Genomic DNA, 26192 nt, shown 5'->3' on the forward strand with positions numbered 1-26192 from the left:
TAGACTGACACAGCATTACAGAAGTGAAGGATGCTATTAGTCAATGCAGTATTAAACATAGGCCTACACGTTTGTTTATTGTTAGCATAAACAAGGAGGAGTGGTAATCAAGAATGTCAGCTTTTGCAAGAAGAGAAGCTGTGTTTTTTTGCAGAAAATGCAGTGAATGCTCTGTGGGGAAAACAAGATGTGATTTAATCCAGAATTGTAAAGCTACTTTTTTAGCCACAAAAATGTGTTCTTTATGATGGGAATGACAAAACATTATTGTGGGAGATCAGGCCATCGTGTTAAAAAAACTATGATGCTTTTAGCTGGTTCTGCTTAAGTGGTGTAGTAGCAAATATACTTTTACTACTCTTTTAAATATGGTTTGCATCTTGAATGTGAGTTAATGTGCCTTGTGAAGCATGTATTTTATGTATTTTACCTTGTATTTGTGCTGGGAAGCCTGTAAAGATTCCAGAATTAGAAATAAAATAAACTGGTTCTTTGAGGGGTTGGGTGTGGGTGTGTGTATATACATACACACATATGTGTGTTCTCCTTTTTTTAGTTTTGCTCCCTGTTTAGATGCCCAGCTGTTAGCCACTCTTTAAACAGTTTTAGTTTGCTTGATATGTCTATGTCTCTTTACATAGCATGCTGTTTGCAGTCTCATAAATGATGCTTGGAAAATAGTTGTGATATACAGGTATGTGTGGTGCTCTTTCCAGATGTTTCCAGCTACAAATCCATGGGAATCTTTGCTTTTGTGCTTTGGAAATTTTTCCATGCACCACCTGGAATAAGTGCTGTGTTGGAAAATATGGCCTGACAATTTGCCTAAAGATAAATGCGCAAAGGACTCTAACACCTTTTTATCAGTTTAATCCTATTAGGTGCTAAACCCCCCCCTGTATGTTCAAGTATAAATAGGAGAAGTCTAAGAAATAAACCTTTGCTTCAACCTCTGTGCCTGGTAAAAATGGACACATTCCAGTTGATGATCTTTGGGTTTTGCAAGTAAAGGTTCAAGAAAACTTCAGAGGGGTAACTAGTCAGAGGTAGATAATTCCCACATTTAAAGGTGTCTTTGCTGTTACATTGTTAATCATCATACTTGAATAATTTCCTATTTATGCCTGCTGCATTTATTGCTGGCTAAGATTTTCCTTTCTACTGTTCACATGAGTACTATGTCTAAGAACATGAAATCAATGCACTTTTCTGTCCTGTCTGAAGTGGAGCAATGAGGCAGTACACTGATGCCAGTATTACATTGAGCCATTATCTGGTCTAGTGACACTAACATTTTTGGTTTTTTATTTCTACTTATTCCAGTAGAAAGTAGCATATATAATGAGAATGGCTGTGTTTTAGGGATGTATGTAATGTTTTGTTGTCGTCATTGAACTTCTTCCATTAATTGTGATATGCATGAGATCTGACAGACTGAAAAGAATTAGTTTCTCTGAAGAGTGTCAGCAGTCTCTGTTAATCATGAAAACTTAGTAAAATAGGTGCTGCATTATGTGTCTGCCAGTTAGAGGAAAGCAGAACTCTAAGAGTATTTTTCATGACTTTTGGAAAAAAAAGAAAAGCAGCTGCTTGTCATTTACTTAACCTTGCTTGGGCTGAATTTAATCAGTAGAAAACATCTGGAACTGATTCCCCTTCAATTTGGAGTGTCCAGTAATCTGCTGTGTACATACAACTGGTGCACCTTTAGCTTTAGAATACTTGGCTAAACACTCTTTTGCAATGTTATTATCTTTTTGGAAAGAAAATAGGAAGCAACAGTGATTTCCTAATGAGCAGACATTTGCAATGTTCTGTATAGGTTGCATTCTTCATTGATTTTGTGCAGCTGTTGTATGACTTATTGATCAGAGTTAATAAATTTCTAAGTGAGTAAGAATGCTTATTTGTATTGATTAAAATTGGGCCAAATTCTGAACTCTTTAGCATTGAACTACAACTGATGAAACAATTTGACCTTGTTACTTTTTTGGTAGGATGTGATGTTGAATTCTGAGCAAACTTTGAGGATGTAAAAAAAAAACTTCTGCCTCTAATATATGAGTTGTTGTGCTTAAAATTCTTAGTCTTTCTTGCAAAATTAGGGTGTTGAATTTTTATAGCATGCTAATGATACTTGCTTTTCAGCTGATGGTTCTGTTAAAACTAAAGCGATCACTGAACTGAATAGTAATACTGGATAAACTGCTAAACAGTGTTAGAAACCCACTCGGTGGGGGATATATGGAAAAAAAAAAACCCTGATGCATTTAAGCAGGGTTTTGTGTGGACAATGAGTTCCTTCCTTATGAGAGAAGCTGGAAAAACTGGAACATATACTCTTTTTCAATATTAATCCTGTTCGCTTGCAGGAGAACATTTATATTTAAATGAACCTCTTTGGAAACCATAAGTGAATAATATATCCCTGGGAAAAGCTCTACCTTCTTAGTTCTCTTCTGCAGAGAAATTTGCAGTGATTATACCAGCTGATGTGGCAATGATTTCTATGTGAATTCCTCTGGGATAGGGCCCAGAGAGTTATAGGGAAGGGTGATGAATCACTTTGGACAACCCTTCCTCTCTGCTTTGCCTCCTCTGTTAAGGCATTCTCTTGGTTTGCGTTCTATGCTAATGAGGGTAACACTTGTATATAGCATCCTCCTGTAATCTGTTATGACAAGTTTGGTCGGTGTTACCCAACTCAGCAATGTGCCCAGCTTAGAAATATAAAGTGATGCTGATGTCTTAAAATTGTATATTAATCATATATTATTTCTGCATTAAGCATCTTTCATCATTGTCAATCAAGGAAAAAAACTCCTTATGGTCTGTCGCATGTGGTCTCACCAACACAAGAATTGTGTGTAAACGGCATGGACTTAAACTCCTCTGTAAAAGGAGAATAATGTGGATTTTTTTTTTTTTTTTTCATCTTTGAATAAGGTGAATTATAAGCAGAGCATCTGTAAAACAGTTCTGATAACTAATTCCAGGAATTCTGGCTTTCACACAACCTGGTACTGAGTGTGCCTCATAGGTATGTAAACTGTGACCATGTTCTGACCCTTTGGATCCATGTATGTTCTTTTAAGTATTATATTATGCTTAGTTCTCAGAACTTGATTCCAGTTGTTGGGAAAAAAAAAAAAAAGAGCACAGCTTAGTGCCAGTATTTGTTACTAGTTTGCTAGTGGCTTTTTTCATTTTGTTTTTAATGGGGTGAATCAGACCATGGCAATGGGATACTCTAGACCTGGTTGTACTAACACAATTAAGATCCATTTCAGGTCAGGTTGACCTGAATCTATCCTAGATTAGTTTGTGCTGAGTGAGCCATCATTAAGCAAGTGTGTGCTGGCAACCCGAGATAGAAGTTTACAAGTTCCTCTTGCTCTTTGTTTGAAGGGCCCAGATTGGCTGCTGTTTCAGTAAAAGAGAGAGAGCATGCACCTACTTTTTGGTGTATGTGGGGGCCCAGAAAACTTAAGGTTCACACAGATTAATTCAGACAGCCTGATGAGCAGAAAATATATGCAATAGTGCATGAAAACTTGTATTAGCATAATAGAATATTAGTGTTATGTAGGATTTTTCCTTTTATTGCTGCAGAAATGGTGTCTCCAATTTCTGTGTTGCACTGTTTTTAATAAGGCAAAATCACAGTTATAAAACAGTAGGCCTATTCATATGTCATACAAATGACATCAATTTTAGCTGATAGAGATCTAGTTGGATAAGATAGTGATAGCTTTTACAGGGAATTACTATGCTTGGTAAAGATCCTGCATTTACATTACTTGCTATCTTCTGCTGAAGTCTTCTTAAAGGGGTAAAGATGTTTGCTAGATAAAGAAATGCGTTAGTATATGCCAAACTCAGACTAGCTGGAGTGGAAACAGCCTGGGGAGGAATACTTCTTGAATTTCTCTTACAAATGGAGAGCAAGTTGAGGTCTATGAAGTCTGTGTCAGTAGTAATTTTAAAAAAGAAAATGTTAATCTGAACAAGTTTGCTGTTTATTATTTTAAAACTTTTAATTCAGTATAAGGCTTATTAAGGAGAGCTCTGTTGCTCTCTTCCTCTACCTCCTTCATTTCCGTATCTCCCTTCTCCAGCACTGAATGGATCTTAATGAGTTCCCAATTCTCCCTCCCTCCTTTTGCTTAGATTCTGCTGTGACTGGGTCATGCATTTCTTCTCTGTTTGGGATGGAATTATCCAAGAGACTTTTCCAGTGTTTATCTTGTTATCTTCTCTGCCAAACATTTGAAGAAACCATGCTGCAGTGAGATAGGGCATCCTGAATTTGTGCACCTTCCCTTGTGTAGTGTGAATTTGTCTCAACTCAGATGCTGAAATAAGGTGGATTTTTCCATGAAACTCTCTCCAAAGGAATCAGTCTTAGCCATGAAAAAAAGACTGTTTTGTTGTATAAAGGCTCTCTTCAATTTCAGTGATGTATCTAGTTGCTTTCGCAACTGACTGACTACTCCAGGATAAATGCTGCTGAATTTTGTCTCCATGGTGCCAGCTTTCATTTAACCTGTTGAACTGCAAGAAACTGAATTTGTGCTGACTGCCACTCTATAAGGATCTCAGAGCACAACAGGAGAACATTAATGTTTGAATTTTGAATTGCAGTTTTAGATGAGTGATGGTTAGACCTGGCCATAAAAGAAGCAGGTACTTGTCAAGGAGGTGTTTCTGTGCCATGCTAACAAAGATCATCATTATAATGACCTTTGCAAAGCCAGAAGTGGTCAGTACTTTGAACCAAGCAGAATGATCTTCCCTTAATTTGTGACTTCAATATAATTTAAATCTGTTCTTCAGATGGAAAAAGGACCATGTTCAAATCTGGATGAGAGAATCCTATTGCAACTGTAGCTTGAAAGCCAAGTCATAAGAAAAACATAGTCAATGCTCAGAACAAGGAAGTAACTGCACAAAAGCATCAATGAAAAAGGGGGCTGCAGGAAGAGGAGATTGGGAACAAGATATTAATTTTTCTCTCCTGGTCTGAAAGCCCTGTGTACAACAACCAGTAGCCTTTAGGATGCCAAGAGTCCAAATGGCAGTAAAAATCATGGGTCTAATGCTTAAGGATTGTAAAAAGGGTTATCACATTATCCTCTCAAAAAGAAGTAATTTGCCTCTTGGGTTATGCCTCTGTTATTTCCAGGGTCTGTAATACCTTCCTCTAAAGGTTTATTGGAATAAAATTTATTTTACTTATATCCTAATTTTCTAGGGTTGTGACACTCACTAGTGTTGCATATTTTCCCGACAGTAAAATTAAGAGTGTTTTGAGACCACCACATGAACTTTCCATTCACTGGGGAAGTGCACATTCAGATCTGTGCTAAAATCAGTGTAAACAAATTTTGATGTATTCTCAACTCTGTGTGAGCAAATTTACTGAATGAGACCCATCAAGAGTTCTTGGATACCACCTCAGACTTGGAAAGTCCCACAGCTGCAAACCCCAGGAAGTTTTCTGTGAAGCTAGCGCTGTATATTTGTCCTGTCCTTGTGCATCTGTTCTTCACCTCTGTTGGAGACAAGGCAGTGCATAATACAGTTCTTTGTCCTGACCTGTTATCTGATATTAGGAAAATCCAGCTGTTTCTTCCGTTTCAGCAGTTATTCAGAAGTGCACACCATTCCAGGATGGTACATATATGATTGCATTTGAATGACTGTGGAATCTTGCTTCCCTTCCAGTTAATTACCATAAATATATGTAGCGAGTCATCCATTTTGTCCAGATTTGGTGGATGAAAAAAAATGGCTATCACTTGAAACCATTGCTGAATGAACCCTTGAAGTCTTAGACATTTTTTATGTAACCTGTGTATCTGTTTTTTGCCAAAGGCAAAGGGAAAGGCAGGGTTACCTGTTCTCTTCTAACCTAGTTTTTGAATGCAGTAGGAATTGTTTTGGAACAAAGTGCCTTTGCTTGTTTTCAAAACCCAACCTCCTTATGGCAGGGAGCTAGCAGTCAGGTTGAGAGTACAAACTCAAGTCAGGGAGTATTCTGCAAGGATAGTCTGTGGTTTGTGTGTCAACAGCAGAACTTCTTTAGCTTGCCAGTGACAGGAAGGAGATTGTCCTGATCATATTTGTAGTTTGTGTCCTTTTGACACTATGTCTGAAACAATAATACATGATCAATTTACATTTCTCATTAGAAAACAAATTATGCTTGCATTTTTAGTTTAAAATAATTCACTGATTGGAAATCAAGATGATATCATGGAAGTTGTTTTTCCTCTGCTGTCTCTGCTAGGGTTCAATATCTGTAGTTATGTGTATATATAAAAATGTCAACTCTGATAAATCATGAGATTAATGTCATTAAGATTGAGAATTAAGACATGTCACTTTCACAAATAGCAGAGATTACCTCAATAATGTGGCTTAAAGAACCACAGATGGAACCAAAGCCTTGTAATGGGATTGATAGGGTAAGAAAATACATACCTGTTATGGTTTGTATATCTACAAGTACCTTCTCTAAAGATGCTGATCCCAGCCAAGTCACTCCTCAAACTGAACATTCATCCACATTTCTCTTTGGAATTGGCAGCATCTACAGTACTAACTGTTGTATTCAGCAGTCTCGGGACTAGCAGTATCACTCAGTTCTCTGCTTTTCAGGGCTTCTTTGCACATCTCTTCAAGAGGAATGCTATTTTCTCCATGTAGATGCATTTTATGGGGAGAGGGGGCCAGTGAAACTGAGAAGTGCAAGGTGTGCTTTAAGAATAAGCTTTTTTTCACTCTCTTGCATGAAGGTCCTTTGGTGGAAGGAAAGGCAAGACATGCAGCAGACCTGTGTGTCTCATTACACCTGTCAGCATAGTTCTTGCTGTTGCTGTGATTTTTCAACCAAAATCATGGCCTGTTGCCAGAGGAGAATCAAGGTCACCCTAAAAGCTGCAGAACAGTTTCACATGTGTTTCCACAATGTCATCAGTAAGGAAAGACTTTAGGACTCGGTGCGTATGTCAGCTTAGAATGTATCTCAGTTATAAACATCATTGTCCCCTTGTCATGTAAGCTTTTTGGTTGCTATTGGGAGTGTTGAATACTAGTTATGCTGGGTCTTCTAAAGCTAATAACTTCAGAGCACAGCCATAAGAGTATATTCCTGAAATACATAGAATTTAATTTTAAATAAAACATGTTCAGTTAGTTTGCAGCATTTTTAGGAAGATAACTTATGAGGAGGGTTGAGTTTATAAGATGTTACAGTTCAAATTCTACAATCTGAAAATCTGTCAGTCAGAATTTTTCATAGTATTGAGTATGCATAACAATGGCTATTTTGAATCCCTTTTTAAATAGTTGTAACTTAGACATTTACTCAAATTACTGCCCTGTCTAAAATATTTTATCATTCAACATTTAGCAAATAAGTATTCAGAGCAAATTTATTTGAAATAGGAAGGAACACTCCCATAAAATATAATATCTTTTCACCTGGAATATACAAGATAACAAAGGGAGCTTTAGGTGGAAATAGTTTTGACTTAGTGCAGTCAGAAGCTACAAATTATTTCGCTGAACTTCCTTTGAGTTTTAGGACAAATACGGCAATTATTTCCTCTAGTGTTAAGATTTACTGTAGTTTACAGCATTTCATTCTGGTCACTGTGGAATAAGCAGATTGGTAACAATGTTGTATATCTTGAATTTGTGATTAGCTGCTAGTCAATGGGGAATTGTTCTACAAGGATTCATTTGTGTGATGCAAAGAACTGCATTAGATGAGCAAATAATTGTGTCATATTTCACTGTAATTACAATAATTGGGTTTTGTGTTCTTGTAAGTCAAAACATTGACAACAATTTGGAAGATGTTTCTAATTTTATTGTCACTGCAGTTTGCATGCTTTGAGCATTAAGAGGCATGAAAAATAAAAATGTTTTCAGACTGGTTTATTTTCTTTAATAGCCACACTAAAACTGTACTTCCTTTTTAAAATAAACATTTTTACTATAATGGCAGTTCTGAATCCCATAATGGAAAGTAACTTTATATATTTATATTACATGATACATTCCCTATGTGTAATTCTAAGAGTTTGTATGTGTTGACCTCTCCTTGCAGAGCTAACACACTGCCAAATTACATTTCACTGACTACTAATTTTTTAATTTTAAAGTTAAGTTCTTGTTCTGTGAAAAAAAGGGGGGTGGGAGAAAATCAGTGAAGAAAGATCACTTTTGAAGCTATTTTTATCTTCTTTTTCTTCATGTGTGTCTGCTGTGCAACTCTGTGGGCTTCTGTGAATGCTGCTTTTCCACAGCAAACCAGGAAAATCTGTTTACCAACCTCTTTCCCAGACTTTACCATCCATATCAACCGCATACATCTGACTGAGTTTGGAAGCCTGCTTTTTTTGTGTGTGTGATTAGTAGAAAGCTTAGTGCTTTCATACCAAAACGGGCATTACTTTTTTTCAGGAGCAGAGCCCAAGAGAGAAGAAAAGTTAAACCAAAGATGTCAATGTTCACTTTTCTATTCACATAGAAACCTCAGGAAGGTTTCTACCTGACATGCACACGGATAAACCCTGTATCTTAAGAGATGGGAGATTTTTATGGACGATTATGCTTGAGAATAAGAAACCTCTCTAGGGTTCAGTTACAGGCTGCCTGTTTCTCTGGCTTTCTTATTTTTTGTGTCTTCTAGTCTGTTTGGCTCAGTAAGATGCAGGACAAAAGTCCATAGAGGTAAATTTTGTTGTAACAAGTAGAGGCTCTAAGGGCATGTTAGGCATGCACATGGAAAAAAGGCTAGCAGAGTTGTATGTACTCCTGAAATCCTGTATCGTTTCTCCTGGGAAAGGCAGGTCAGAAGGAAGCATCCAGACAGGACACTACATACCTAACTTTGTAGCATAAATATTCAACTTACTGTCCAGTGCGCAGTGTGACTAACTCATGATGGCAGAATGACCAAAGCTCGCTCACAGCTAGCTGTGTTTAGCACTGTTTAAAAAAAAGAAAACAACAAACCCCATATTTACTTTGGAACAAATTTTAATTTGTTATTTTGACAAGGAACTGGAAAGACTTTCCTCTAGCTTTCTCTTCTGGGCATTCCCATGAGGAAAGCTGAAAACCAGTCATGAGCATGATAATATAATAATTGCTATCTGAACAGATAGTGAGTGGCACCAGTACTGCATGCTTCTCTACTATACTCTATTAATCTCCAATTCTCTTCTGACACGTCATATCTGTGTATGAGGAGGTACTTACAACTCCTTGTGCAGCTGGTCCCTGACCACTTTTCTTAACACAAACCTGCTTGTCAGTTAATGCCAAGCATTATACAGGTTCAGTGGTATGCACATTTCCTTACTCTATGAGTTTCTTCCCACAAAATATTCAGCTAAATATTCTAAGCCAATATGTTTCATTTAAAGAAGTTGATTTTGTGCTGAATGTACTTTTTTTCAGTAGACCAATACTCATGATGCTGGAGAATTTCGTTTTTTGTTTTTTGGTGGCTTTTTTTTTGTGTGAATCTGTTGCATCTATTTCTGCTAGGGCTTACAAAGCTATTCAGGCAGTTGGATAGGTAGCAGCATCTTCACATGCATTCAGAAGTATGTTTCATTGTTCTCTTTCTGCATGTTTTGCAGTACTTATGTGCCTTTGTGATTTTGAATTATGTGTTGGTATTCATTTACATCTCCATGCTGTCCCATTAGACATGTTATGAGTGATTGTGGTTCCATGGGGTGTAAGCCAGTATGTAATTTGGCCTGCAGGCTTATCTAAACAAAAGAATGTACAACAAATAGTGTCAGCATTAGTGCATTTTGAGTGCTGATTGTTTCAAATCAGATACACAGGAAACCAGATGTTGAAGTTTATCTAAAACACTTGCAGCCAAACATGTAACTACATACAGCAGCAGTACTGCATGTCACTTTTTGCATATACTTAGCAGTATGTTTGCAGCAAATTCAATCTTGTTCTAATTTCTCAATTCACTTTTTTAGATGCTCTTTTATTTCTGTTCTGCCAGCAAACTACTCTTTAATTAATTTTGGTGTGATTCTGCAGGTCCTCTGGGAACAAAATCAAATTCAGGGGGAATGTACAAGAAATTAAGTATCAGCCATGTTTCTCATGACAATAAATTTAGATGCCTAAAATTAGGTACATAAAGTGGCTTGTCTTTTTAAACTGTACTGGGCACTTATAACTCCTAGAGTCGTGTGTATTTGGCATTTGCAGATGACCTGCAGATGACCTACATTTGAGTACCTAGTCAGGATTTAAGATCCCAACTTCAGATGCTCAAGTTTTTAACACAGAAACCTAAAATAAAAATAGCTCTTTCTTGTTTAGTCCTGTGTGCACTCCTGAATCTTCAGTTCTAGAACTATAATGAAGAAAAGCTCTTATAATATAATTTTCATAAAGAAGTTATTCAGTCTGTGGTAATGACACATTTTGCCATATTCTTCCAGCATTACTGCTCAGATAGGGTTGAATACCATTTGTCTGCTGACATGAATAATAATAACAAGATAAAGACATTTTTAAAGGCAGGCTGGTGATCAGGTGTCAGACATTTATAGGTGCTTTGAATTTTGTAAGCCATTTTCTTTTTCTGAGGAAATGAAGGATTTGGAAATGTCTCAGTCTAGGCCCCAAACCACTTGCCTCTCTATACAGCTTTAAAAATACTGCAGTTTGAGCAGTGAGGTGATATGAGTTCCTGCCACAAGAGAGAAGACAAGAAATAAGTAATGCTCTGATATGACAAGTAGTTCCTCCCTGTGGTAAAGGAAGCATAGTCATCCCATGGCTTTTCTGTCAAGGTATAGCCTTATGTATAATGTTAAATCTTATGTTTACTTAATAGATGTTTGTTACATTGAGTTATGAGTGTTATGAGAGAGTGTGTTTTAACGTCTTCTGATCTGAAGGTGATAAAAAGACAGTGGCACTGAAGGAATTTAATTTTGGTCCCTTAACTTTTTTTTTTTTTTTTTAATAAAGTTCTGTTTTAAACAAATGACTTTCATCTTTTCACTGTGTTGAACACTGGTATAGCTTCTCTTTTGTGTCCCATCTGGCCTTTATCCAGCCCTGTATTTTTACATGAGTTCTATATTTTTTCTGGTCATCTTTATCCATCTTCCCTTATGAGCTCTCCCCTGCCACCAGCTATTTGGCACTGTCTTACACAATCCATTACTTAGCAATCTGAGGAATAAATAGTGTGCATAACATAAAAAGGACATGGAACTGTTGGAACAAGTCCAGAGGAGGGCCACGAGGATGATCAGGGGACTGGAGCACCTCCCGTATGAAGACAGGCTGAGAAAGTTCAGCCTGGAGAAGAGAAGGCTCCATGGAGACCTCATAGCAGCCTTCTAGTATCTGAAGGGGGCCTAGAGGGATGCTGGGCAGTGACTCTACATTAGGGACTGTAGTGACAGGACAAGGGGTAATGGGTTAAAACTTAAACAGGGGAAGTTTAGATTGTATATAAGGAGGAAGTTCTTTACTGTAAGGGTGATGAGGCACTGGAATGGGTTTCCCAGGTAGGTTGTGAATGCTCCATCCCTGGCAGTGTTCAAGGCCAGGTTGGACAGAGCCTTGGGTGGCATGGCTTAGTGTGAGGTGTCCCTGCACATGGCAGGGGGTTTGGAACTAGATGATCTTAAGGTCTTTTCCAACCCTAACTATTCTATGATTCATGTGACAGAAACTGTTTTATATTAAACTGCCTCAAATATACTATCCATTTCTATCCATGTACCAGTTTAATTTGCCAAATATCTTCTTGCCTTCCAGTTCGTCGGTGTTTGTATTCCTAAGAGTAGCAACTTCAGGTACCTTTTATATAACATAAGCAGACACTGAAATTCTCTGCACACTTGTAAAGTAGGCTGTGTATGATTGGTATGAATAATCTTTAAATTTGTGTTTGGAGTATTTTGGTGCATATTAACAAACCTCCTAATAAAAACCATAAGTTTGAATTATTTGCAATAGGAGAGGCCTGCTTTTTCTTTTTACCTCTTTTATCTGAGAGTAGTGCAAAAGTTTCCTGGTTATTTTGTCCTGTTATTGGACATTGCCTGTTTGAGGATGACCATAGTAACGGGAACCATGTGCAATCGTATTTTCTGCTGCAATTGTAATTGGGTGTTCATTTTTTCCCCATACTACAAAGACAGAAGTTACTGTGATACAAATAAGGAATCTACGGTTAGATAAAGTGAAACAGCATTAAAAATATCTTTGTGTTGCATTTTGATGTAACATTTGATACTACATTTTGATGTAATCCAGATGTGTTTATTACATGTTCTCACCATTTTAGAAACTGGCACTGAAGGAAAAAATAGAGATACATGAAATTCAGCTTACCTTTGGATGTTTCTTCTAATGATTTGGCCCGTTTCATGGCATTCACTGGTATTTGTTGTACTGTGGTAGATACTGGTCTGTATTTTTAACTTGCTGCTTCCAACTGTTCTTGTTTATAAAACATTTTATATTTATAACCAAATAGGCACAGCTTCTAAATATTGTGAGTAGCAGCACATGTAAAGGAAGGACAGCTTCTCTTTCACCTTCATATTTCTTTGCCTTCCCTCCTTGCTAATCCACAACAACAAAAATTAAGCATTTCTTCCCATAAATTCAGTTTGGAAGAGGAAAACTTATTAAAATAAATATAGAGAGGGAAGATATAGTTGTTTTGGCTTAAACTGCAGCTGTTACACTCTTACCATATGTAGTAGCTGGACCTTACAACTTTGAGTTTTATTTCTGGAAAGTATCACTGCCATGTGTATTTCAAATGTATTTTAATGCTTCACGTTTCCTTAAAATGAAAGCATTATAATGAGTGATTATAGCGAATTACTTTATTTCTCAGAAGCTCTTGGCTTCTTGACATTCAAAAAAATCTTATTTTTCTGTGGTTTTTAGGATATTTGATTTATGACTGAACATTGCTGTCTAAATGAATTTTGGAAGTTCACTCAGGGAAAGTGACAGTTACTTACAGAAAGTGAGTTGGTTTCAGAAAGAATGTTTCAAATAAGATAACTGCTTGCCACTCTAACAGTCACCTTAAGGACAGAAAAGGTTTAGAACATTGGACGTTTTACCTGCATTTGCCATTCACATTAATGTTTGGATGTGTGAACCAGAAAACATTAATAATGCGTTAATATTTTAAAGCAGTACCACACAGAATTAATGGGTGGTAAAAGCATAAAGTCATTTAGTATTAAGTAGCTTCTTTATTGCAAGGATAAAACAGGTATTCCCTTGTGATGGCTTAATACTTCACAGGAGTCTGAACTAACTCTGAATTGAAGGAAGCGGCTCTGAGAGTAGTAGGGAATCTTACCACCCAAATATGAGCCTCAGAGCTAGGAGAAGCTGTTCTTTCTTTTAATGTAAATAGTGTAAGCTAGAGACAGGTTTTTGAGATAAACCTAGTCTGTAACCAAACTGGCAAAAACTGTTTTGTCCACAGATAGTACCATGGAAAGTGTAGGAGGGGAGAGGAGAAGTATGGGGGCAGTCTTTGAGACATGACCCATAAACTTGGTTTTATGGAGTTGAAGAGTGCACATCTTCAACTAATAAAATTAACTATGGAGTGTATGTTACAGAACTCCTGTTTGTATGAAGTGCATAACTACATCATGGCCTTTTTCATAACGTTTGTAGTAATTAAATGTGTGTTTACTACTTGTGGGATGAGACTGCCACAGCTAATCATGTGACTGTCACAGCTAATCATAGCAGTCTTCATGAAACAGAAGATTTATATGCTTTTACCCTACTTAAAGAGGGAAGAGAAGCTTTCCCTGCTGGTGTAGGTAACCAAGCACAGCTTGAGGTTATTAAGCCCAGGATTATATTCTACATATGTCTGCAGCAGGTCCATGCTCAGAGAAGCAGGGGTTCGAGGTGCATCCTGCTGGAACAGCAGAGCTGCTCTTCAATGCTCAGCACAGCACACACAAACAGCAATAATGAGAAAGTGAAGGTTTCTGAACCAGCATGCTGCTGCTGTTCCTGTTTTCTCATAACTGTCATGTTATGGAGCAAAGACTCATTGTAGTAGTGAACACTTCTCAGAAAAGGAATTAGCAAGACAAATGCAAATTATGTTTTCATTTTTTTTAAGAGACTGTGGATGCAGATTACAAACAGCAGTGTGATGAGAGAGATAAGCTTGATAAGGCAATATGGACCAAACTTTTAAAATGACAGAAAATACAATCCTACTTCCTATCATGACAAACGCATTACAGCAATTTTAATATCTATCCTGTGCTATAAAGGATGCAGCTCCCCATGAATTAGCTAGATCTTTCTCTTAGCATTTTGCATTGTGTATTTGTTCATTGTGTATTGGGAATTTACAGCAATGCTATGTTTTCCTTTTCATTTGATTATGCCTTACATGGGCACAGTGATTTAATTCTGACTTTGGCCAACCCAGAGTTTCTATGAGGAAAACCTTACTGAAGTTGAAACAAAAATTCTCCCAATTTAATATTTTAGTTGCAATCGTGTGCAATGTTACTTCTTTAGACACTGAAGGAGCCTATTCCTGAATCTGTGAATGCTTCCCAAAGCAGGGCTTCAAATATTGTATCTATGTACCTCAAAACTTTGTCCAGAAATAAGGTTACATACTTCTCTTACAGAAAAGAAATGCCTTTTCAGAACAAGTGCAGAACTGGCAGGTCTCACAAAATAAAGCTCCTATAGAGCAACCATAGTATTTCAGTAGAGCTGGAAATGCACTTGAAACAAAAGTATGATTTATATGTCGTTTATATGTTTGTAGCATTAATTGGGGAAAGTTAGATTTTTTCTGTCATCATACCAATATTGTAATTATGGGTATGATGATGAATTTCTCCTTACAGGAAGACAATCCAGAAGAAGAAAAGCCTTTCTCGTAAGAGGTCCCTGTATATTTTAATTATGTACCTGCACGTATGTATTTTTGTATGTCATATAAACATCAACTTCACTGATTCTGACAAAAAAATAAAGCTGTGTCTCATATTAGCACCATTTCTTCAATCTACCTTAAGTAAGTGAAAGAGCTTGTATATGTTGTTTGCCTAATTTGTTATGATTTATTTGAATTATTTGTGCAGCAAAAAGACGTTTAGAAGGGAATACCCAAGAAATGTCACGGGCCAACAGTTTCACGGATGACATTGACCTTGTATCAGAAGAGTCTCCATTGCCAGCTGTATCTGACGTGGCACAGTAAGTGGAACAACAGTTTTTTAATTCATAATATAAATGCTTATTAAAAATGAGACAAACTTGTCACTGATTAAAAATGGAAATGATTATGAGTTTGCTTTTATTTAATTCTATGTGAATATTTTGACAAAATACAAGTTTAGCTTTAAGTTTATTTGGAAGTAGTAAGATACTTGGAAAGAGAATTGCTGTGCAACAGGTGGCTTGCAGTCTTGGTGACTTAGTTCTACTTTTTAAGCAGCTGACACATTTCCTGAAATTGAGTTTTACAGGTAGGCTTATACTTTGTAGAATTCTGAATCAGTTTTGAGCTCTAAAGCACCCCTAACAGGAATATTGTATGTGTTGATTGGAAACATAAATGAAGTTGTCATTTTAGGTACAGCCTGAAAATAGAAAGGCTACACTATGTGTAATATTTTGATAAAGTAGGCACACTTGCAAGGAAATGATGTTACAGAAATATGAAAGTAGAATTATTAAGGAGACGATGAAGGTGTCTGGATTGACCAGGACAGAAAAAACCCAGCATCAGTACCCTGCAACTGTCTGCATTATTTCTAATGTTGCTTGTATTTGCTTTAGCAAATGTTTTTTTCTTGAAATAAGCATAGTAGTATCTTTGTGTAGGAGATCTCCATATTATATTTTGACGGGATCTTGAGTAACCTTCATGCTTTTGCCGTGTAATGTACAATTCCAGTTAGGGACAGTTATTCTAGAGTAAATTTCAAACATGAAGCAGAGAATAAAGCAAGGCCTGGATGGACCAAAGCATCCTGGTATTGTACTAATGCTTTGTCTTACATGCAGAAACTGATACAAATATTGCTGGTGAGTAGAATTCGAGTTAGCAGTGATATAAGGCATAGAAGTGGCACAGCTGGCACAAGCTCATGAAGGTCTAACTAGTCATTTGGATGATAATGTTGGTGAAAATCTCACGCTTGAAGACAAAATGTGAAATCATCATTGGAAAAACTCTGGTAAATGCCTGAAATTGAAAAGAAGAAGAGAAATTATTGCTTGCCTTCGGATAGGAAAAATATAGACAACGGTGTTCAGGATGAATTTAAAAGTGATATGATTCAAGTCTGTAGTTTGATTGTTTTTTAAGATGTGGGGTTTACTTTGTGTCCAACAGAGGAACTCATACAGATGATGTGCCTACTAAATCTATAAATTCTAATATTCTTTTATGCAAGATATGCTTGTGCTTGCGTTTTCCCAACATGCTATATTTTGGACTTTCAAATCAGAGAATTGTAAATAGTTTCATTTAAATTGGTCCTTTTTTTTCTAGCTCATATTAAAGTGCATTTCTTTCTTGTTTGGAAAGTAAGAAAAAGGAATAGTGGAAAGCTAACCAAATATACAAGTGAAGAAAAATAAAAAATATGGAGAATATTTGAAGTAATATGCTTTTTATATATACAGTTTAAAGTAATATACCATCCAAGCCATTAATTTATCTTGATGTTGATGTCAGGTACATATAAACAGAATGATCTTGTAGCTAAATATTGCCAAATTAATGATTATTACATTCTAAGACCCACTGCATATCATGTATGCATGAAGTTTAGCTTCTGAATATCTGTAATTAACTTCAAAAGTACATAAAACATGAGGTCAAAAGTTATATAAGGTACTATGTAAAAACAAAGACAAAACACTCTTTAATGTAATTTCATGCTTCTGAAGTCAGGCATGCCAGTTTTCACCTTTGTCACTGATAATCTCATTGTGTAATTCTACTTAGTAGGATGCATTCATTTTAGAATTGTCTTTATTTTTGTGTGGAAATGTTGTATTTCATTATGCAAGTTGTGAATTTCTTTGGACAAGCAGGGAATAGGATGTATTTCTGGTTCTTGACTTTAAACTGCTTTATGAACAATAAGATATTAACACTGTATTTTCCTGATTTGCATGTGTTTTTTACATGAATATTAGACATACTTAGCATGATTATTTGTCTTGTCTTTTAGCAGAAGTTTAAGCAGGTAAGTCTTAATGTGTGCTATGCTTGCTTCGGTGCGTCAACTTTCCAAAACAGCACGGCTTTTGCTCTGCACTTAATAACATATTCCCTACACTTGTATGTCTTGGAATTTGTGATAGGAAAATATATATATATTTCCCCTTCTCCCCCCACCTTACAAGTTCAACTTTTATTTTGCTTGCTTACCTGGTTAGAATAAGCAGCTACTGTGTTAATTCACACAGATGTTGCTTCATGCTCTGGAGTTATGTGTCCATTAGGTTACCCATCTCCTCACCCCTCCTTTGGAGTGAACTACATAATGGAAAGTGGTTAACTCATTTGGGAATAACACGCATTTGATAACTGGTGCAACGAATCTTCATCCTTGAGTCACTAGGTCAATAAATAAGACAAAAAAATATTTCAAAGAAAGAGTAGTATTCAGTCAAAGGTGTGTGTATATATGCAATGAACTTTCTCAGTTTGCAAAGTGAGAGAAGACATGGCTTTCACATAACAGTTAATGATAGTATACTATGATGACGACAGTTTCACATGGAACACTTGTTTGTGAACTCAAGCATGGCTTTGTCAAGCTGCCAAAAGGCAAAGTTTTCCTTGCCTTCAACAAGCATTATGAGTGTTACAAAATCAATCATACAGTATACCTTTACTCCAAAGTCAGTAACTGGCAATTTTTTAAACTTTGTAAGGTGCTATGTTGATAATTCCACATGACAGGTCAGGTCTACAGCGAATGTTCTGAGGGTTTTTTTTCTGTGATGTGAACAGTAGATTCTTCTGAAATCCTCTCTGCCGTACAGATGATAGGAGGGTTGTGCTCTGATGCAGTAACCTTTACTTTTGGGCAGACTGTCTTGAAAACTCCCTTTGGTGTGTAGTAGGCAGATATTGTCTGAAGAGAGCAGAGTTCTTACCCTTTACCCTTACTACTTCTTACATCAATGTGCACATTAGTCTTGTAGTGACTAAAGTGGTTGCTTGGCAAAAGCTATCAGGCTGTTGGAAACTGGTGATACTACCATTTAAGAAATGTATTAAAATGTATTGTCTTAAGTGAAAACAAACCTGTTCAGTTGGATGCAACACTACCCAGATTTCAGTGCTAAATCCATCCAGTACTGGATTTCTGATGGTAGTGATTCATGCAAGCTTAGAGAAGGTATGCTGTTCTGGTAGAAGGTGGTGGAAGGTGTCAATAAAACCAAAACCAATATCCAGCTTTCAAATTGAGCTTAAGATACCTTTCTGTAGAAATACAGCTGTCAAGGATTCTTTAAATATCTGTAATGATCTTTGTTTCCAGTGACCTGAGCAAAATATGTGAACAAATGCAGCCTCCTGAAGTAGAGAACAAAATCATCACATTCAGTATATAATTATGTGGTTGTCTGAAGCTCTTGCTGACTGTATCTGGCTCAGGTTCTTGGGTGTAAAAGTCTCGCATGGCTGCTGAACTGAGTGGAGCTATGTTGTTTCATACTGACTGCTCCTGAGATGTCCAAATTTGAATAAGAATGATGTTGCTAGAGACTAATTAAATCTGACAGATGAAATAAATATGTTAATATCAGTCACTTGATGAGTAGTTGTTTTGAACAATAAATGCTTAAACTGCCTTATTGCCTAATGTATTTACCCACCCAATTTTTTGACTTCTCTGCTAAGCAGTTAGAAGGCGACTCCATCAGTGCATGAAGAAACTGTGCTTTTTCTCCCATCCATTGTTGGCAGGACAGTTTTATCTGTGTGATGCAACCTAATGTGTCTCACAAGGTCTTAGAGGAAAAAAACTGATGCTATTTGGGGTCTGTAAGCTGCAAGCTTAATAATTCTTTAACTGTGTCTGTAAGCAACAAAAGTGCAAATAAAACCTCTCAAAGTGCATAGAAATTTGGTTAAAGCAACAAAAGTGCAAATAAAACCTCTTGAAGTGCATAGAAATTTGGTTAAGTAGCAAAAGGAAAAAAGGAGGATAAATATGCACCAGAATTAGAACAGGGACAAAGCACAGTGGATTTTTAATCTTTCTTCTTAGTCTAAACATTTAAGGCCAGCCACTCCCAACAGCTAATTTAAACCAAACATTATAACTGTGCTTTACCTGTGTTAAGTGATACAGACTTTGAGGATGGGTGTGTGGCTTGGTTGACAAGCAAGGATGTGAAGGTCCTTGATTGTGTCCAGAAGGAGGCAACAAAACTGGTGAAAGGGTTGGAGAGCTTGTCCTGTGAGGAGCAGCTAAGGACTTTGGGCTCATCTGGTTTGGAGATAGGGAGGTTGAGGGGCAACCTGAGGAGGGGAAGTGGAGAGGGAGGTGCTGGTCTTTTCTCCCTGGGATCCAGTAACAGGACTCATGGGAACAGTTCAAAGCTGTGCCAGGGGAGGTTTAGATGTGACATTAGCAATAATTTCTTTATGAAGAAGGTGGTCAAACACTGAACAGGCTTCTTAGAGACGTGATCAATGCCCCAAGCCTGTCAAGAGTTCAAGAGGCATTTGGACAATGCCCTTAATACCATGCTTTGATATGGTCAGCCCTGAAGTGGTCAGGCAGTTGGACCAGATGGTCACTGTAAATCCCTTCAGCTGGAGCTGTTCTCTTCAACTACAAGTCCTGTTGGCCACCACTAACATACTCTTGCAGTATCAAAACCCACTCTTGAGGAAAAATTAAAAAGAATAGCATTGTTCCTATGCTAAATTGTGCAGATGGTGTTTGTCTTTTTCTGGATTATTTCTGCCTTTGCTGGATCTTTGCAAGAGTAAAGGTGATCATAACTTTAAGCCTTAATTTATTTTATCTCCAGCTGGTCCTATTGTTATGCAGATTGTGATGACAACAACCCTTGGCCGAGAAAATATTTTTTGTCACGCACACAGGTTTAACCTTCCAGCAGGAAAGAGGGTCTGGCCAGTAGACTGTATTGAAAGATTACACCAACCTGGTCCCAGACAGCACAGTCTCAGGAAAAATATACACAGCACCAGCTTTAGAGGCAGACATCCTGTTTTTGTTTTTCAGAGTTCTGTGGTTTAAAGCTGCGGTGTTCAAACCTCTGTAGACTGTAAGGAAAAGCAAAAGTTAGAAATTCAGTATGTCAGCATGCTTAAGCAACTGCGGTTGAGTATTCATTTTGTAGCTCACTAAGGTCACATAAAGGTAAATGTCAGTTGGTCTCTTAGCAGAAACCAGTGTAATTCTGCAGTTCAGCAGTCATCACATCAGCTCTCTTGGGAGGAAACCTTTAGAAGGTGAGATCCACATACAATGACCATCGTTAGTGGTAATTGCCGTCAGCTGAACAGCTGTAGTAATAACTCTTCAGCTGGAACAGGCTGCCAGGGAAGTGATAGCTACACCTGCTCCCCACGGGAAAGTGGGCTCTGAATTACTTTCATGGATTGAGAACCAGACCAACAGTTGCTCCTCTATCTGAGGCCCTGTCCACAGCTCATGTTAATGAACTGTGGGTATAATACAATTCTATGCAAAAGTTTAGAAAACATTTAACATGCTTCTGCTACATTCCTATGTATTAATCTATGTGAAAATGGCTCACTATATCAGTTTGAGGTCTTAAAACAGTGTAATAGAAGTATAGAGATCTCAATGTGGAAGCAACCAGATATCCACCATTCCCACCTCCAATTTTTTCTTTCAAGTTCAGAGTAGAAGAAAGAGCTTTTAGATTGTATAAGGGAGATCTTACCTGCAAAATGATCATCAAAACAACCCAGCATTACTATGTGGTTATTGCACAATCAAAGGAAGTGGGAATATCTGCTTGAAAAAAAGGGGGGGGGGGGGGGGAAATGACTGTTGCCATAAGCTATATAAGAACCCGGGGGGGGGGGGGTGTGTGAAAAGGTAGATCTGAGATAAGGCAATGTCTGCAAAACCTCAAGGCCTGCAATGTAGCACTTTGTTCTAACAGGGAAACTGGGACTCTGAGGGCAAGGATGACTGAATGCCATCCTGATACAAAAGGAGTATCAAAATTTAATCTTCAGTGAAACCAGAACCTCCTGTGAGCATTAAGGTTTATTCTTAAAGAATAAAGAAGTTATTCTTATCTGTTGAAGTTTGTGCTCACCCCAGGCTGCCTGGAAGAACAGAGCACCAAAGCTGCTCTCCGCTCCACCAGAACTGTGGTGTACAGAGATTGGGGTGGGACACTTAAAAATGCTGTTCACTAAAGTGGAAAATCCCACTTGCTAAATTGTTGGCAATCCAAGCAACTATAGTCAAAGGAAGATGATATGTCAGTATAAGTCTTGGGCTCTAGCTTTTTTCCTCAAAAACAAGTTCAGAAACAATGTTGGGGTTTCTTTCAGCACTTGAAAAAGGGATGTTAAATGCATGTTTCAGCATTATTTAAGCCTTACAGTTGTTCTCTCCATCTGTAGGTGTCAGTGAACGTTTTATCAGGGATTTAGAAATATTTTTGTGTCCTCCTTTGCATTGCTTGAAAGTCTGATAGCGCACAGCTTTTAACACAGACCATAATTTCTGTCTTTCTATGCTTTTGGTCTATCTGTGCAAACTATTTGGATTTTTATCATAACTTCTTTCTATAGCTTGTTGCTTTTAGTTTTCTTAATAAACAATTTACCTTATTGCCAGCAAATCTATCACATTGAGTATCATTAGATCTAATAAATAGACAGTGATCTTGTGTAGGGTAATTGAATCTACTGAAAGCTCATTAAAAACACTTTTATTCATAAGACAGTGTCACTAGGGTCCTTAACCAGCAGTTAGATCTCTTTTACCACCTCTTGTGCTTTCACATGTATTCATGGATTATTTTCAAATACTGTTTTTCTTAATTTTTGAAACTATGATCAGGCACTTGATGTGTCATTAAATATTGTCACAGAGCTAATATAGGTATTGGAGAAAGTTGTAAAGCAATACTGGCCACCAAGCAGTTAGTGCAGGGAAAGGTATTATAAGAGGTAACATCACTCATGAGGAGCACGTTGGCCAAATGACAGCAGTTTCAGTTTGCCTACCACTGGCACATTTACATTGCTTCCATATTTTTTAAACAAATATAAAAGGGAGAAGGAGGTATCAAAAAGTAATAAATAGGCAAACCACAGTGACATGAAGGGAGAGAATTTGTTTATGTCTTGTTTCTAGGTCTCTCATTGTGTTGTTGGCTCTTGACACTTCTTAATCCTTACTTTCAGGTACCACTAATAGTAATGATGCAACTAGTTCTGTCCACTGCACTCAAAAACATTATTAATTGCTTCAAAGAGAAATTTATACGAGGTTCTGTCATATCTGAACTGCAAAAAGGTGAAATAGTGAAAATTCAACAGACAGTAGTAATTGCTAATCTGGTTGTATACTTATTACCATTATAAGGCCTTGTGTCAGTAACACATTTAAGTACCACCTGTTTTTGTACTGTCATCTCCAATTTTTAATTTTTGTAAAGGCTCCTTCAGGATTTATTTCAGCACCCAATGTATTTTTATTACCATGGAATATGAAAGCAAGGCTAGCATTGGTATAAATTGATGCCATTATGTAGTAACTGTTTCTGAGAATTTGACACTGCTGCTGAGTTTTTTTGGAGGCTTTTTTGTTTGCTTGTTTGGTTTCAGTCTGAAAAGTAATTTTTCAGAGAATTTGTGCTCTTTTAAGTGAGGAGATTTGGCCAGTGGAGGGCACTGCGCTATAACGCAATGAGAGACAGAAACTCCCGTTTCAGTTTTCAAAATCCGATTTGTCATTTCAACAAACTTACTTATATACTTAATTTATAAGCATCCGAATTTCCCCCATGTTAAATTGGCAAGCTGCCACACTAAGGAAAATGGTACATGTACTCGAAAATCAGTTTAATGAGAAACTTAACCAACCCGTAAAGGCTCAACTTGGTATTGTGATTCTACTTTCTTTTCTGGAAAACACACTATTGTAACAGCCCACTGAAGGTTGTCAGAATACAAGTAAGTACATATATCGTGTAGGCCTGTATGCATGAAATCGTTCAAACTTGATGGAAAAGTCTGAAATAAAAGGTTGTTTTGGAAACAGAAGCTTCTACAAAATTATTTTTTTTTTTCTTAATGAGTTTTCTAGTCCTTTCACAGAATTTTAGAGTGGGGATAGACATTTCCATGAAGGGGGTGGGATGACTCTGGGATCTAAGGCTGCAAATACCTGCCTTGTATGAGAAATAGTTTACAAAGAATATCTGTGTTTTCAGATCAATGTAAAAGACTCCTATTTGTGGCTGGTTTGCTCAGAAATTATTATTTATTTCAATAGCAAGTTAGAGAATGGACATAAGGCAACTTTTTTATTTGTTATTGAAAAGGGTGCAAAGAGCTAGACTTTATTCCTAGTCTTCAGCATTAGCACTTTCTGTCTGTATGTGTGAGGGTGAAACTAGTAAAGGGAGGAACCATTTTATAAGGGCTTAGTTTGGACTTCCATTAAAAAATCATATTACAATGCACATAATTGTTTCCACCGAGCACCATGACACTTGACAATATTGATAACGGCATTTATATGCATCTGTGATGAAACTTTGAAAGACATAACATTAAAGTATGTTCTTCACTGAAGATGACAGTACAACTCTTCTTATCAGACTACTTCAATCTCTCATTGTTACACAAAATAGAGTGCCAAGCATGGTCCTTGTTTTTCAGTGGTGGGGAGAAGAGGTGGAAAAACATGCTGATTGCACAAAGTATGAACAGAGAAGTGTGACTTTGTCTATTACTATGGCATAGCTAAAAATAAATGAGCATATATTTTCTTCTAACCTTGATCTCTTGGTTTGGCAATACTTTAACACTTTTTTTTAATGTGAGACTAAATTTGAGGTATATGTATCATACATATTTCAATTTTAGTAACCGGCATTACATGGCATCCATTTATGTAAAGTATTTTAAGGGAAAGGAAAAGCACAGTGATAGGATTTCATGGTGTCTGCAGCTAAAATTCATAGGTGATTCCTGGTTTGCTCTAGTTCCATCCACAAGCCACATCACAGCATGTTTTGTATTGGCAGCATTCAACAGAAAAAATACTTTAGAAGTTGCATACACCAGCTTGATTTCCTCTTTCCTTCTGTAGTTGCTTCCCTGGGCTGCTCCTGTGACAGAAACTAAGGCAGCCCACCTATCAAATCAGACCAAAAGCCCACTGATGCTTCTAGGGAGTATAAGCATTAGCTGTGAGAAAGAGTGGAGGCAAGCTTGAAGGCATGAAGACACTATTTGTTTTCCTAGGAGTTCAAGTTGTGGCAGTGGTGGGGAGGGCTGGGATAGAAAACTAACATTCTCTCCAAGGAGGGGAGTATAAATTCTACCTTAATAGTGTTTTATTGCTATCCTTCTGAGCATTGTGTTGACACCACATCCTTGGAAACCAAAAGTCTGCCTTCTAGTTGAAAGACTGTTCATCTCCATAGCCTACTTTCTTAAGCATTGTTAAGACATTATCTCTGTGTTGTTAATTGATAGGTTGTGGTGAATGGATTACAGGAAGAAAAGAAAATTTGTTTACAGATGTGGAGAACAGTTGTGTAGTTAGGGAATGCTAGTTGTGGGTGATTTTTTTTGTTATTTCATAATTAACAATATTATGAAAAGTAAAGCTTTCAAAATAACCTGTAAAATAGTATATATATATATATAAAATCAATAAAAATGTCATAATTTCGTTGACAAATTATGTGAAATTTGAACCAAAAAAAAACCTAAAAAAAAAAGTTTAAAATTTATTTCTACCCAGAAATCAAGCAGGGTTTTTCCTCTGTTTTTCAGTCTTAATTTGATATTTATCAAGAGGTGTTACAGTCTTGCCTTATTTGCTAATTTCTGTGCAATTTTATTCTGGAATTACTTGTAGAGTGGTTTTTCTTATTGAAATATAAATAATTATTCCTTGCATTTAGGTAGCTTCGACAGACTTTTATAAACTACAGCATAGTCCCCAGTGGAGCAAGACATGCCTTCTTTCAATGCGTTAAATTACACTGGAGTTCAGGTTACGTGACTGAGTTATTGAACCTGCTTCTATTATATGGGATGGAGTTAAGACCATGGATCATTTATAACAGTCAAAACTACTTGTAAATGTTTGAATTATGTGCTTTTCAAGATTTTGTATTGATTTTTTAAATATATTTCAAAGAAAAATATCACAAGAAAAAAATAAGTTATTTGGTAAAAATTTGCTGTATGCATCTTCATTTTATGCATTTAAAGCCAACACCAGTTTCATTCCTTTGGTGGACACTATGAGACAGCTGGTCATTCAGTTGCAGCAAAAGTACAGAGCATATTTATCTCCTCCACATTGCAATTTTTTCCACTAAAATAAAATTTAGGTATTTTTCAATAAGCAAACATCTCCATCTAATAAAACTATCTTTTTGTGTATATGGGTGTTCACAACAAAAATTAGTACTAATTTAAGAGATTATTTTATATGCTTTTATGGCTATTTTCTTGGGTAACCCTGCCCAATTGAAGGACTGTATTCTAGGCCTGATATTTCAGTCATTTCTAATTGTATATAATGCTTTGTGTTTATGTAGATAACATTTTGTGTGATTTTTTTAAAGCAATAACAAAATGCTTGTTGATAAATTAACAAGAAATTTAGGTTAAATACTAGTTATCTCTATTTCTTTGCTTGGGAGGTAACAGACGTTGTTGCATCCAATGTTTTGTGCTGCAACTGATGTAGTTCTGTGTTTGGCCCTCTGAAGAGTGCTGATATGTAAAAGCTGATAGGTAAAATTGTTGCTTTGTTCATTTGACTACTGTGTTAACCTTGGTGCTTGGAAACTTTATTTTAATATGTTACTTTAAGTAAATTTTAAGTTACAGAAATTCT

At 36.8% G+C, this 26192-nt stretch overlaps 1 protein-coding gene across 2 annotated transcripts in view; it reads left to right on the forward strand.

Annotated features, from left to right (window-relative positions):
- The window catches only part of LOC133214875 (potassium voltage-gated channel subfamily KQT member 1-like), a 486013-nt gene that overhangs the window by 78129 nt on the left and 381692 nt on the right, over positions 1-26192 (forward strand). For both annotated transcript variants that reach the window (XM_061358248.1, XM_061358237.1), the window contains exon 12: positions 15186-15300. In XM_061358248.1, coding sequence (XP_061214232.1) covers positions 15186-15300 — 115 coding nt within the window. The remainder of the gene's footprint in view (positions 1-15185; positions 15301-26192) is intronic.

The sequence above is a fragment of the Neopsephotus bourkii genome, unplaced genomic scaffold (genome assembly GCF_033783945.1).
Source record: "Neopsephotus bourkii isolate Nb327-2 ecotype Australia unplaced genomic scaffold, CSIRO-AGI_Nbou_v1 NB_107, whole genome shotgun sequence".
Lineage (NCBI taxonomy): Eukaryota > Metazoa > Chordata > Aves > Psittaciformes > Psittacidae > Neopsephotus > Neopsephotus bourkii.